This window comes from Sinocyclocheilus grahami, unplaced genomic scaffold (assembly GCF_001515645.1).
Source record: "Sinocyclocheilus grahami isolate Dianchi unplaced genomic scaffold, SAMN03320097.WGS_v1.1 scaffold418.1, whole genome shotgun sequence".
Lineage (NCBI taxonomy): Eukaryota > Metazoa > Chordata > Actinopteri > Cypriniformes > Cyprinidae > Sinocyclocheilus > Sinocyclocheilus grahami.
The window spans coordinates 882,026-896,967 of record NW_015505597.1 but is presented as its reverse complement, the minus strand read 5'-3'; the positions used below and the strand labels follow the sequence as shown (position 1 = coordinate 896,967).

Genomic DNA, 14,942 nt, shown 5'->3' with positions numbered 1-14,942 from the left:
TTTTTTTTTACAGTTTAATTTTTTCTTCAGATAAATGATGTGTGAGATGGAGTGCAATATTGATTTAATTATCACATACAGTATAAGCCAAATGTTGGCAGGTCTTGAATTATTTTGGACTTTTACGGGGTTTTTTAAAATAATATATTATTTAATAATATAGAAGGAATAGCTAATTATTAATAATTAGTATTATGAAAATTATTACTTAGTAGAAGCTAACTGTTTCTGTTTTAGAAGCTCATGTGAAAGTTTGCCAACATATGAGGCAATGCACCCAGTGGAGCCCAACCAATGTTAGGTTTACAACCATTAATTCTTCAGTTTATGCCTAATTTTCAAGCAGACATCAAAGACATTTCAGTCTTAAACAGTTATGTTAGCTGAGATGGTGCCACTGAGGGTTTGCTCAGTAATTTGCAATATGTAGCTGACATTTTGCAGGCATTTGTTAGTTGGCAAAGCCTTTTAATGTTTCCCTCTGGGTTGTCTATGCAGTGAAGGGAATTAAATGCACAACTGGCGACACTGCCGTTTCTGCTGTTTGTATCCTTGTGGATTGGATGTTAATGCCGCTTAAGTCTCAAAACATGAAATGCTATGGATAAAAACAAACAAGGAAGATTGTCCTTCACATCCTGAAAATTTAGCATTTTTCATCCATGAGATGTGACAGCAAGAAGCTCTGCCAACCTCATCTTTAATTTTTAGTACTGATAAGGCCTTTAACATAGCTGGAATGTTGTCTCGTTCAATTTGATTCAGTCATTGTGAACAATAGAAAGAGCTGTTGCTATTTTAGATTACTGAATCAGGTTTTTTATGTCTTTTTGCAAAAATGTTCTTATTGCCTTCTAAAAACAGTCTGTTTGTTGTCCCAATTCAGTAGGCACAGTTAAAGATTTGGCCAATAGGCTGTTACAAGCATGGTGCGCTGAGAACACACACATAGAATATTAGTGCTAAATGCTGTGAATGTTTGGATGCAGGTGGGCATCTTTAGCCACTCTCTGGTCTCCATGGCTCTGTTGGCTACCGTAGCATGCCAACTAGAGATCGAGCGATATATCGATTTACTGATATTTTTCCCGATATTTAAGCATTTTACCATAATCGAATATCGGTTTTGTAATATCGGATTCACCGATAAACGCCGCCATCTTGTGGGTGTTTTGAGAATTGCGCGCAGTATCGCCATTGCAGCGCGTCTGAGGGGAGACAAGACAACAACAATGGCGTGCAGGTACTTGATTTGCTGTAGTTAGTAAACTTTATTTAACATAACAGCCATTTATGCACAAATTAGATGCATTACATAAATGCCTTATGTAGTTTATGCAGCTTGGCTCTAAGAAATAGAGACCAACTCACAGAGTAATGAAAAAATAATCCGTCAAGTCCTGTCCCAATAAAGACGTAACTTTGCCTGAATGAAATATGTAGCCATGAATGAGCGCATGTTGGAAATAAAAGCGCTGAATTAAATTCTCTCTCTGTTGTCTATGCTCATCGTTAGTCTCGTGAAGTCGGAGTCACGTCGTAGATAATCAGTCAAGATCCTCTCCCAATAAAGACATAACTTTGCATGAGTTAAATAATACAGCCATGAATGAGCGCATGTTGAAAATAAAAGCGCTGAATTTAATTCTCTCTCTGTTGTATATTTGCTCATGATTAGTCTCGTGAAGCCACTTTCATATTGCTGTTTACTCACCGGGTTGATACTCAGGAAATGCTCCAGCACGGCCACCGCGTATAACTTTTAACAAGATTCACTTGTTTAAAACACCCTAAATTGTATTAACATTTACTATATAACCATTAATCTAGAAGGACAAAAACATTATTAATAATTCTGATATAACATTCCAGTTGAGAAATACAATATAATTTTATTGTTGTAATATGAAGATTAAATTTAACAAGACTGCTAATTTTCAACACTTTAAAATAAAAAAAGATGACTAAACAGAGGAAAAACCAAAGTGAAGTATGTTCTTCACTCAGTCATTTATTTACATTATAACAGTAAATAAATATTGGTTCTGCATATCGGTTATCGGGCACATACAGTGGGTACGGAAAGTATTCAGACCCCCTTAAATTTTTCACTAGATTGCAGCCATTTGCTAAAATCATTTAAGTTAATTTTTTTTTCCTCATTAATGTACACACAGCACCCCATATTGACAGAAAAACACAGAATTGTTGACATTTTTGCAGATTTATTAAAAAAGAAAAACTGAAATATCACATGGTCCTAAGTATTCAGACCCTTTGCTCAGTATTTAGTAGAAGCACCCTTTTGATCTAATACAGCCATGAGTGCAAATAATTGGTATCAGTATCAGTTATAAAAAATCTATATAGATCGCTAATGCCAACAGCTCAAAGGATGAGATTATTTCAAGGGTTTTTCTTTTAAAAAAGCCCAGTACTGAGAGGGAGTACAGGCCTGTATTGCAGGGAGGTAATGAATTCAGTTTAGCTTTAACTAAAAACTGATGATTATAGTAATAAAAATTCCTGCACAAGGCTCGAAATTGCAACCATTTTGGTCGCATATGCTCCCGAAATGTAATCTGTGCAACCTCAAAATATATTTGGGAGCATTTGTGCGATTGTTGTCATGCCTTCTGAGTGCTGATACGGTGACCTCTCTGCCATTCTGTGAAACGTTAGGCTACATAACCAATTAAACTTCATCTTTACATTCTTAACTTTAATGCAGATTTTAGATCGGTTAATATTAGCTGTCAATCACCCAGTCACTGCTTTCCGGGCTGTGAACTGACCACCACACAGAATATGAAGAATATAACACATTTTTAGGAGTTAGCTGTCCACTGTAGTCCTTAAATTATCAGCACAGTAACACTCAGTCAAATTATTGTTATTGATAAAATCCCAGAAAATATCGAGATATCATTTTTTGTCAATATCGCACACCCCTAGCTGCCAGCCGTTCGGTGCAACTGGCAGAGCTGAATGTAAAATGTAACACCGCATACACCAGGGGTGTCCAAACTCAGTCCTGGAGGGCCGGTGTCCTGCGTGCAGGTGTGTTTAATGGGGGTGGGAGCTAACCTCTGCAGGACAGTGGCCCTCCAGGACCGAGTTTGGACACCGCTGGCATACACCATCTTAACCCTCTCTAAAGAAGAGCTTAACTTTAGGTTGTTTACAAAAGAAATCTGTCAGTGTTCTTTTCATTTTCTCTCTTCTTCAGCCCTTTCTTTTTCTCGCGGTAGTTAGCGTAAAGCAGTCACTGAGAGATTGACAGCTAATATTAACCAATACAAAATCTGCATTAAAGTTAAGAATGTAAGGATAAAATCTGTTAATATATAATTTGTAGTTGTGATGCTCATACATTTTTGTTGAGTGCTCCTAAATTTTTGCTGGTGCTCCTAACTTTTTGAAGTTGGGAGCACCAGTGTTACCAAGTAAAAAAGTTAATTTCGAGCCCTGCTGCAGTTGAAATGTATTTTTGCTGGTCAGATTTGGAGGCTTTAGATTAATAAACACATTCACAATTCTCAATGTAAAACATATAAGGAGGGCTAAGGAAACATAACTACTACATGTAGAGAGTAATGTATAGTCAGTCGTCAATGCAAAATAAGGTCTAACATGAACTTATATCATCCTAAGTGAGTTTAAAATATTTGGTACCTTTCTCTTGATACCCTACTCCATGGGTGTCCAATCCTGCTCCTGGAGGGCCACAGTCCTGCAGAGTTTAGCTCCAGCTCCAATTAAACACACCTGAACCAGCTAATCAAGGTCTTACTAGGCATACTAGAAACCTCCTGGCAGGTGTGTTGAGGCAAGTTGGAGCTAAACTCTGCAGGACGGTGCCCCTCCAGGACTGAGTTTGGAAACCCCTGCCCTACTCTTTACCCTCTGTGCTTATTCTGTACCGTACATTTATGATGTATTAATGCAACTCATGAACCACCTTGTTCAAACTTGGTATTCTGATTCTGATCGTTGCAGGTGGAGCATGAGTGTGTGGTCCGAGTCCTGCTGTGATGCGCGCTATTGGGTGTAGGATGAATCTGCCGGCAGTGCTGAATGGCCTGCTGGTGTCAGTGGTGGCAGCCTTGCTTTGGAAATACGTTTGGCTGATTGAACACACATCACAGTTGGAAGAGGAGCTACAGCTTACACGCCAATCACAGGAGTTCTCACAGGTGCGTATTGACTACCACGGTGCCCTGTTAGCACTCCAAGAGCATGGCACCAGAATGGTCTGCACTGGCAAGATGCACACCGATCGCATCTGCCGCTTTGACTACCTTTGCTACTGCACGGAGGCTGAGGAGTTCGTATTCTTCCACAGTAATGCCTCTGTGATGCTGCCCAACCTTGGCCCTCGGCGTTTCCAACCCGCCCTGCTGGACCTCTCGTCTGTAGAAGACCACAACACTCAATACTTTAACTTTCTCGAGCTCCCGGCAGCGGCTCTGAAGTTCATGCCGAAACCTGTGTTTGTGCCAGATGTCACTCTAATTCTGAACCGTTTTAACCCAGACAACCTCATGCACATTTTCCATGATGATCTTTTGCCCATCTACTACACCATGCAGCAGTATTCAGACTTGGATGATGAGGCCAGGCTTGTCTTCATGGAGGGTTGGGGTGAAGGGGCTCATTTCGATCTCTACCGCTTGCTTAGCAGTAAGCAACCCCTTCTCAAGGAGCAGTTGAAAACCTTTGGCAAACTCATGTGTTTCACCAAGTCCTATGTTGGATTGTCAAAGATGACAACATGGTACCAATATGGCTTTGTGCAACCGCAAGGGCCCAAAGCCAACATTCTGATTTCAGGTAACGAGATCCGCCAGTTTGCGTCATTTGTGATGGAGAGGCTTAACATCACGCGAGAGGAGGGTGATGACTACATTGTAGTTTTTAAGCGTACCACTAACAGGCTCATCCTCAATGAGGCGGAACTACTTCTGGCTTTAGCTCAGGAGTTTCAGATGAGGACTGTCACTGTGTCTTTGGAGGAGCAGTCGTTTGATAGCATTATCCAAATTATTAGTGGTGCGACTATGTTGGTCAGCATGCACGGAGCCCAGATGATCACCTCCATGTTCTTGCCCCGTGGTGCCGCTGTGGTTGAACTCTTCCCGTATGCTATAAACTCAGAGCAGTACACTCCCTACAAAACCTTGTCCTCCTTACCTGGCATGGACCTTCAGTATGTTACCAAGTAAAAAAGTTAATTTCGAGCCCTGCTGCAGTTGAAATGTATTTTTGCTGGTCAGATTTGGAGGCTTTAGATTAATAAACACATTCACAATTCTCAATGTAAAACATATAAGGAGGGCTAAGGAAACATAACTACTACATGTAGAGAGTAATGTATATTCAGTCGTCAATGCAAAATAAGGTCTAACATGAACTTATATCATCCTAAGTGAGTTTAAAATATTTGGTACCTTTCTCTTGATACCCTACTCCATGGGTGTCCAATCCTGCTCCTGGAGGGCCACAGTCCTGCAGAATTTAGCTCCAGCTCCAATTAAACACACCTGAACCAGCTAATCAAGGTCTTACTAGGCATACTAGAAACCTCCTGGCAGGTGTGTTGAGGCAAGTTGGAGCTAAACTCTGCAGGACGGTGCCCCTCCAGGACTGAGTTTGGAAACCCCTGCCCTACTCTTTACCCTCTGTGCTTATTCTGTACCGTACATTTATGATGTATTAATGCAACTCATGAACCACCTTGTTCAAACTTGGTATTCTGATTCTGATCGTTGCAGGTGGAGCATGAGTGTGTGGTCGGAGTCCTGCTGTGATGCGCGCTATTGGGTGTAGGATGAATCTGCCGGCAGTGCTGAATGGCCTGCTGGTGTCAGTGGTGGCAGCCTTGCTTTGGAAATACGTTTGGCTGATTGAACACACATCACAGTTGGAAGAGGAGCTACAGCTTACACGCCAATCACAGGAGTTCTCACAGGTGCGTATTGACTACCACGGTGCCCTGTTAGCACTCCAAGAGCATGGCACCAGAATGGTCTGCACTGGCAAGATGCACACCGATCGCATCTGCCGCTTTGACTACCTTTGCTACTGCACGGAGGCTGAGGAGTTCGTATTCTTCCACAGTAATGCCTCTGTGATGCTGCCCAACCTTGGCCCTCGGCGTTTCCAACCCGCCCTGCTGGACCTCTCGTCTGTAGAAGACCACAACACTCAATACTTTAACTTTCTCGAGCTCCCGGCAGCGGCTCTGAAGTTCATGCCGAAACCTGTGTTTGTGCCAGATGTCACTCTAATTCTGAACCGTTTTAACCCAGACAACCTCATGCACATTTTCCATGATGATCTTTTGCCCATATACTACACCATGCAGCAGTATTCAGACTTGGATGATGAGGCCAGGCTTGTCTTCATGGAGGGTTGGGGTGAAGGGGCTCACTTCGATCTCTACCGCTTGCTTAGCAGTAAGCAACCCCTTCTCAAGGAGCAGTTGAAAACCTTTGGCAAACTCATGTGTTTCACCAAGTCCTATGTTGGATTGTCAAAGATGACAACATGGTACCAATATGGCTTTGTGCAACCGCAAGGGCCCAAAGCCAACATTCTGATTTCAGGTAACGAGATCCGCCAGTTTGCGTCATTTGTGATGGAGAGGCTTAACATCACGCGAGAGGAGGGTGATGACTACATTGTAGTTTTTAAGCGTACCACTAACAGGCTCATCCTCAATGAGGCGGAACTACTTCTGGCTTTAGCTCAGGAGTTTCAGATGAGGACTGTCACTGTGTCTTTGGAGGAGCAGTCGTTTGATAGCATTATCCAAATTATTAGTGGTGCGACTATGTTGGTCAGCATGCACGGAGCCCAGATGATCACCTCCATGTTCTTGCCCCGTGGTGCCGCTGTGGTTGAACTCTTCCCGTATGCTATAAACTCAGAGCAGTACACTCCCTACAAAACCTTGTCCTCCTTACCTGGCATGGACCTTCAGTATGTCGCATGGAGAAATACCATGGAAGAGAACACTGTTACATATCCTGATCGCCCCTGGGATCAGGGTGGCATCGTCCACCTTGAGAAGGAGGAACAAGAAAGTATCCTTGCCAGCAAGGAGGTGCCAAGGCATCTTTGTTGTCGTAATCCAGAGTGGCTTTTCCGCATTTACCAGGACACTACTGTGGACATTGCCTCTTTTCTGGACGTACTCAGAGAAACTCTAAAAAAGCCTAATCTGAAAAAGGCCAAGGTGGCTAGCACTATACATCCTGGTCGAGTTAGAGAGCCCAAGTGCCAGACGTCAGTACAGGCCACCAATGAAGCAAAGCTCTCAGTGTCATGGCAGATCCCTTGGAACCTGAAGTACCTGAAGGTTAAAGAGGTGAAATATGAGGTGTGGATCCAGGAGCAGGGAGAGAACACATATATGCCTTACATTCTGCCCCATCAGAACTACACCTTCTTGGAAAACATCAAACCCTTTACCACATATTTAGTATGGGTGCGCTGTATTTTCAACAAGAACCTCTTGGGCCCATTTGCAGATGTTCTTATATGTAAAACTTGATTCTTTAATCAGGTTAGAAGTAACAGTCACTGTCAGCTAGCAAATAATTAATTTGAAGATTAATTCTCAGGAGCTATCCTGAAAATTATAAGGTGTAACATGGCTGAACTGTTTTTGGGCTCGGTTGATTGTTCTTCATGGTCCTTATGGAGTGTCATGAACTGACAGAGAACGAACGGCCTGACTGCAATGAAGTTTAGAAGAGAATGCAGTTTACAGAACTGCCAGTTCTTTTAGTTCCTACCATCATCCAAGCAAAGTTCTCAATGACTTTATTTATCAGAAAAGTAATGCATAATTAAAATTTGTATTTATAAGTCCAAGACACTGGTTTAGTCTGACACCTGCTTTGGTTAACTAAAATAATGCACACATTTCTGTGGCTTAAGCAACATGATATGAATTGTATGTGACTTTGTAAGTGTGTCCTTTTCTTGCCCAAAATTAATAGAAATTAGTATGAACTACCTGCAAGAAAGTAGAAGAAAAATAAAATCGAAAGTGAACTTTAAGATGAATATTATACTATTTAAAAAAAATAGGCTGCTTTTGTGTGGGTTGACTGTAGTTTTGCTGCTGCAGTGTTGATGTTCTTCTTTTTTAACCAGCCTCAAAACCACTGATTATTATCTACCTGTTCAATGGGAAATGTTTAAATTTGTTTACCAGTGAGATCTATCAAATCGCATCACGTACAGAAGACCTAGATATTCAAGTCGGTATTATTTTTGATGACTGGGGTGAAATAGTATAAGACAGTGTCCTGAAATTTGAAAGTCTCTTTTTTTTTTTTTTTGGTGGCATGTCAGTAATTACTTCTATGTTAAGTAAGTTGGAACCACTGTGTTAAGCATCCTAGTGTGTTTGGTGATAACAGCTTAGTGGGCTAGGAGCACAAAGAAAATTGGTTCAAACATGGGAAAGGCCAGTTCATGAACCTTTTACGAACCTTTTAGGACTGCATAAGCCTTACAGAATGCAATATTAAAGATTTGAAGATAACTATTTATATTTGTAAAAAAACACTGTTTAGATGTGCTTCCTATCCTGCCATTCAACAAATGAACTTAAAACGGTATCTATATCTGCTTTAGAGAAGGACAGGGCCAGTTTTTTTTTTTAGTTTTTTTTTTTTAGATGCTTTTGTGCATATATTTTATATGTCTCATCTGCATTTCTGCAAAGACAAGCTGTATTTTGCTTATGGTTTATTAAGAAGATGGAAACATGTACTTTATCTTAGCCAATTATTTATTTAAGAGGACTCTGGAATGCTATACATACTGTAGCCCAGATTTGTTAAAAGTTGCACTGTTTAAATTTTCTTTCACTGCTGATCAATGAATGGAACATGAGAAATTCAACAACCAACCACAAGCTTTGTTTCTGTTTTGCTCTGAATGGCCTGTCAAGTCATCTGTATTGTTTTTCCCCCCTCAGTGAGATTTTATTCTGTCCTTCGCTTTGAGGACATGCTGCATAACATGGAAGTGGATTTAAATGATGCTAAAAACAGATTAAACCAAGAACATTTATAATTGAAATTCGCAAACGGCAAACCTAAGCCATGCAGTTTATTAGCATAACTCTGTGTTTCAATGGTAATTTTATTCAAGTATGAGGATAAAAATGAATTCTGTTTGTAATACAAAATAGCAGAAATGTCCTTTGCATATAATTAAAGAGAAAACCTTGCATGGAAATCTTTCCTCCAATCTGAGTTGAGAAGCAGATGTTCATGGTTAGAAACTTTTCTTGTTTCTCATTCTCTCATTTTAATAATTAGATAAGTTTTCAACATAGAAACATATATATATATATATATATATATTATATAGCAGGCTTGTGTCCTGTAAACCACTCTGTTCCCTGTGCCAGTTCATGAGATTTACCATTATGTGCCACTGGAATGTCATACATCATTTTTGTCACTTTTATTAAATGTACAATTTCTCAGATATTTTTGAAACGTCTTGTTTTATTTAAAAGTCTCTATCATTCATATTTAATGTTGACGAATTAACGTTTTATTGTTGTAGTTTGTCAATATCTTGAGATTTGTAAATATTTTCTAAACCTTGAAGATGTATTATTAGACAGAAATCCATAACAAATGGAATGGTAAATAACATCACTCCAGCAGTCATGAATTGGATTTTTTTTTTTTTTTTGAGAGAATGTGCAGTCTTGGTGTCTTCAGACTTTAAACTTAAAGGGGTCATATGATGCTGCTAATAAATAACATTAGTTTGTGTATTTGGTGTAATGAAATGTGGTTTAAGGTAAAAAAAAACACTATTTTCCACATACTGTACATTATTTTTTCTCCTCTATTCCCCTCCTTTCTGAAGCACGTCGATTATTACAACGCTCATTGGTCTGAAAATTGAGGTGTGCTCTGATTGGCCAGCTATCCAGCGCGTTGTGATTGGCCGAATACCTCAAACGTGTGATGGAAATGTTACGCCCATTACCATACTGTGATGCACTGTCCCGGCGCAATGAGACAAAAACAATAAAAACCATTATAAACGAGGCATTTGTTGCATCCAGTGGGGACATAATTACTGATTATAATGACTTACGTTTCAGCAAAGGATAAATGGATATTGGATTTGCAGCACTAAAAATCGCTTGCAGTAGCTCTGCTACTAAATTTATTTAAAAATGGCTATCCCTGTACAGCTATGATCAGTTGTTCCTTCATCTTGTTATGGGAAAGGATGAAGCTGATTGGTTGGTTCTTGTCACATGACCAGCAGGCTTGTGTCCTGTAAACCACTCTGTTCCCTGTGCCAGTTCATGAGATTTACCATTATGTGCCACTGGAATGTCATACATCATTTTTGTCACTTTTATTAAATGTACAATTTCTCAGATATTTTTGAAACGTCTTGTTTTATTTAAAAGTCTCTATCATTCATATTTAATGTTGACGAATTAACGTTTTATTGTTGTAGTTTGTCAATATCTTGAGATTTGTAAATATTTTCTAAACCTTGAAGATGTATTATTAGACAGAAATCCATAACAAATGGAATGGTAAATAACATCACTCCAGCAGTCATGAATTGGATTTTTTTTTTTTTTTTGAGAGAATGTGCAGTCTTGGTGTCTTCAGACTTTAAACTTAAAGGGGTCATATGATGCTGCTAATAAATAACATTAGTTTGTGTATTTGGTGTAATGAAATGTGGTTTAAGGTAAAAAAAAACACTATTTTCCACATACTGTACATTATTTTTTCTCCTCTATTCCCCTCCTTTCTGAAGCACGTCGATTATTACAACGCTCATTGGTCTGAAAATTGAGGTGTGCTCTGATTGGCCAGCTATCCAGCGCGTTGTGATTGGCCGAATACCTCAAACGTGTGATGGAAATGTTACGCCCATTACCATACTGTGATGCACTGTCCCGGCGCAATGAGACAAAAACAATAAAAACCATTATAAACGAGGCATTTGTTGCATCCAGTGGGGACATAATTACTGATTATAATGACTTACGTTTCAGCAAAGGATAAATGGATATTGGATTTGCAGCACTAAAAATCGCTTGCAGTAGCTCTGCTACTAAATTTATTTAAAAATGGCTATCCCTGTACAGCTATGATCAGTTGTTCCTTCATCTTGTTATGGGAAAGGATGAAGCTGATTGGTTGGTTCTTGTCACATGACCGGCGGTGCGCTTGCGGCATTCTGAAAAGTTGAAATGTTTTTATCTCGAAAAGCGGGTGCTTTTTGTCAACAGTCCAGAAGATGTGAAATAAAGTGCGCGCATCCGTAATAAAACGTACCTCACACCGCTCCGGGGGGTGAATAAAGGCCTCCTGTAAATATCCATATTTCAAACGTAATAACTTTTTTTCTCACTTCCGTCGACTGTCGTATGCAGAAGTCATTCAGGTGGATGACGCAGGACGTTGGCGTTGCGTGATTAGTGACGAACGCGGAGAGAGAACAAAACAAAACGCCAGTCATGAATTAGAAGCACAAAATGAGGATTTGTAAAGAAAAATGTCAGAGGTTCAATATATCAATATAAGCCCAAGAGGAGGTATAAGCCTAAGCTAAAGTAAGGAAAGTTTGTTTCCTTTGCTCCTGCATTTCTCAGAGGCGCGCGCATGACGCCTACATCCTACGTCATCCACCTGAATGGCTTCCGGACTTCCAGAAGTGAGAAAAAAGTGTTTATTACGTTCGAAATATGGATATTTATCTTACATAAATGTTTTTATCTCGAAAAGCGGGTGCTTTTTGTCAACAGTCCAGAAGATGTGAAATAAAGTGCGCGCATCCGTAATAAAACGTACCTCACACCGCTCCGGGGGGTGAATAAAGGCCTCCTGTAAATATCCATATTTCAAACGTAATAACTTTTTTTCTCACTTCCGTCGACTGTCGTATGCAGAAGTCATTCAGGTGGATGACGCAGGACGTTGGCGTTGCGTGATTAGTGACGAACGCCAGTCATGAATTAGAAGCACAAAATGAGGATTTGTAAAGAAAAATGTCAGAGGTTCAATATATCAATATAAGCCCAAGAGGAGGTATAAGCCTTTGCTAAAGTAAGGAAAGTTTGTTTCCTTTGCTCCTGCATTTCTCAGAGGCGCGCGCATGACGCCTACATCCTACGTCATCCACCTGAATGGCTTCCGGACTTCCAGAAGTGAGAAAAAAGTGTTTATTACTTTCAAAATATGGATATTTATCTTACATAAATGCATGGATTCGCTACTGGAGGCCTTTATTCACCCCCCGGAGCTGTGTGAGGCACGTTTTATTATGAATGCGTGCACTTTATTTCACATCTTCTGGACTATTGACAACAAGCACCCGCTTATCCCCATTGTAAGGCTTGGAGGGGCCAGGGCAATTTTTAATATAACTCCGATTGGATTCGTCTGAAAGAAGAAAGTCATCTACACCTAGGATGCTTTGAGGGTTAGTAAAAAAACAGGGTAATTCCCATTTTTGGGTGAATTAACCCTTTAATGGAGAAACGGTTCGAAATATGGATATTTATCTTACATAAACGCATGGATTCACTACTGGCCTTTATTCACCCCCCGGAGCTGTGTGAGGCACGTTTTATTATGAATGCGTGCACTTTATTTCACATCTTCTGGACTATTGACAACAAGCACCCAGCTTATCCCCATTGTAAGGCTTGGAGGGGCCAGGGCAATTTTTAATATAACTCCGATTGGATTCGTCTGAAAGAAGAAAGTCATCTACACCTAGGATGCTTTGAGGGTTAGTAAAAAAACAGGGTAATTCCCATTTTTGGGTGAATTAACCCTTTAATGGAGAAACGACAGCTGAATACAGTAAAATTAATAACTATTGGAATCGCCACATTGATATGCAAATCAGGCATTAATAAAATTTGTGAATACTAAAGAAGACCATGGTCTCTATGTGAACTGATTATTTTATAGACATCTGTTGAAAAATGAAACGACATGAAACAGTTGTGTGAGTGTGAGGGAATTAAATTAAATTGGTAAGTAAGTCAGAGTTGTGTTAATATAGGTCTATTTAACCACTTACGCTCAGGTGCGTTTTCATTGTAAAGAAAACCATTTGAACTTCAAAATATGAGTGTAATTCTTTATAAATAACATTATACATTTTTCTAATATTACAATAAACACAAAAAAAACATAGGCGCTTTTTGATTTTTTAAAATATATATATTTTTTAATGTTTTGTTTAGAAAAAACATGTAAATAAAAATGAGAAGTGCCCTTTTTTCCACTTGAGCCCCTGCCCCTCAAAATGTCTGTGCACGTCCCTGCCGAGAGCGTTTGAAAGCAGTGCCTATCAGCGGATAGGTCATTCGCTGATAAGCGCTCGGTGAAGAGCGTGAAGGGATGATCATTGTAGCCAATCACAGTCATATATGTTGAACACCATGACCAAATGTTAGCGGGAAATCGATGTTTTTAAAATTTCACTACCGAATGGTATCGTGGTCGGTACTTTTGACAACACTATCTGATACTAAGCATTTATAATGCTATACTGTTCTATTGGAGGACAGTTGAATAATACTCTTCTCTCTGTAATAACCCATTTTCTCTTCTGCTTGCTATTTTATTGCCATTTAATTTTTGAGATCAGAATCACTGTGACCCTCCAGAGACAGATTTGTTTATGGATGATGTATCTGCCTACAGAATGGAACATGAACGAATAGTGAATCTGATAATATGCTGAGTGTCTCCATGTAGGGCAGTGTCAGTTCAAGGTGTTATGTATAGCCGAAGGGGATACTGTTGAACTGCGACGAGCCGATGAAAAGGATGGAATGTGTGTGTGGTGTGTTCCGCAAGTTGAGACCAATTCAAACCAGGTTTCAGGCATGAAGTACAAATTACATCAGCTTGCTTTGAACTCATTAACCCAAACACAAAATGGCATGACGTTTTTATCTATCTATTCTTAAAGGAATCGTTAGAAATGTAGCTTCTTTAGGGGTGCATATAGTTTTCAAGGAGGTTAAAAGAACTATACACATAGGATTTGGAACGGATTGGGATTGTCTGGATGTGGCCATTACAAAAGGTCATGTGCTCTGGATGCGTGATTCATTAAACTAATAAAATATGATTATATAATTACAACATTATATGCAGAATTAAGGGACGAAGTTAATTAAGGTGCTGATTGTTGATGCTGACACTACAGTGGCCGTTTTTAACAGTTTCCTTGATCTGGCTGTTCATTTTGTTTCCATTTACATTATACATGCTTCAAAAGTCAAGGTGAATGTGACTATGAAATTTATACCATAAATTGAGAAGGTCTCTTCATGTGAAGTTAATGGCAGACCTCATTTTACTCAAATCAAAATCTGTCATTCTAAAAACCTGTAGGAGCTTCTTAGGGAACCCATGACTGAAGATGCTAATTGTTTTTCAGGTTTTAGGGCTACAAACTGAACTACTGTATTTGAGAAGGTCAAAATAAATGAGGAGAAGTGTTGTTATAAATAATACAGTCCCACAATAACAGGGATTTAACAGATAGATTTCTCATAGGACCTCTGAGTTAACCAAAAAACAGCAGGTAATTTGCTACATCATTTTACCGAGATTATATGATGCATAACCAGATACAGTCACTTCATTTTTAGATGGTATTGAAATTGCAAAGTGTCTTTGAAGCAAAAAAATGTACTTAAACTCCACGGGGAAAACGAGCCCTCTACGAATAATGTTCAAGACCAGAAATTGGCATTCATTAGTGAAATTTCTTAGATGTATAATACATTGGTAGTGTTCTTCCAAAGGAAGATGTTACAAAGGAAATGTGGCTAGTTCATTTGACTTTATTTTCGAAAATAACACATTTGATTAAAGATGAGGAGGAGGTGAAGC

The 14,942-nt window shown here is 39.4% G+C and overlaps 1 protein-coding gene and 1 pseudogene across 1 annotated transcript in view; both read left to right on the top strand.

Moving 5' to 3' along the window:
- LOC107551201 (protein O-linked-mannose beta-1,4-N-acetylglucosaminyltransferase 2 pseudogene) overlaps positions 1-5,225 on the top strand; it is an 11,651-nt pseudogene extending 6,426 nt beyond the window's left edge.
- pomgnt2 (protein O-linked mannose N-acetylglucosaminyltransferase 2 (beta 1,4-)) overlaps positions 1-9,123 on the top strand; it is a 15,537-nt gene extending 6,414 nt beyond the window's left edge. Inside the window, exon 2 of the mRNA XM_016232755.1 lies at positions 5,775-9,123. Within this exon, the coding sequence (XP_016088241.1) occupies positions 5,810-7,558 (1,749 nt within the window). The 5' untranslated portion in view covers positions 5,775-5,809 and the 3' untranslated portion in view covers positions 7,559-9,123. The remainder of the gene's footprint in view (positions 1-5,774) is intronic.
- Positions 9,124-14,942: the final 5,819 nt, after the last annotated feature.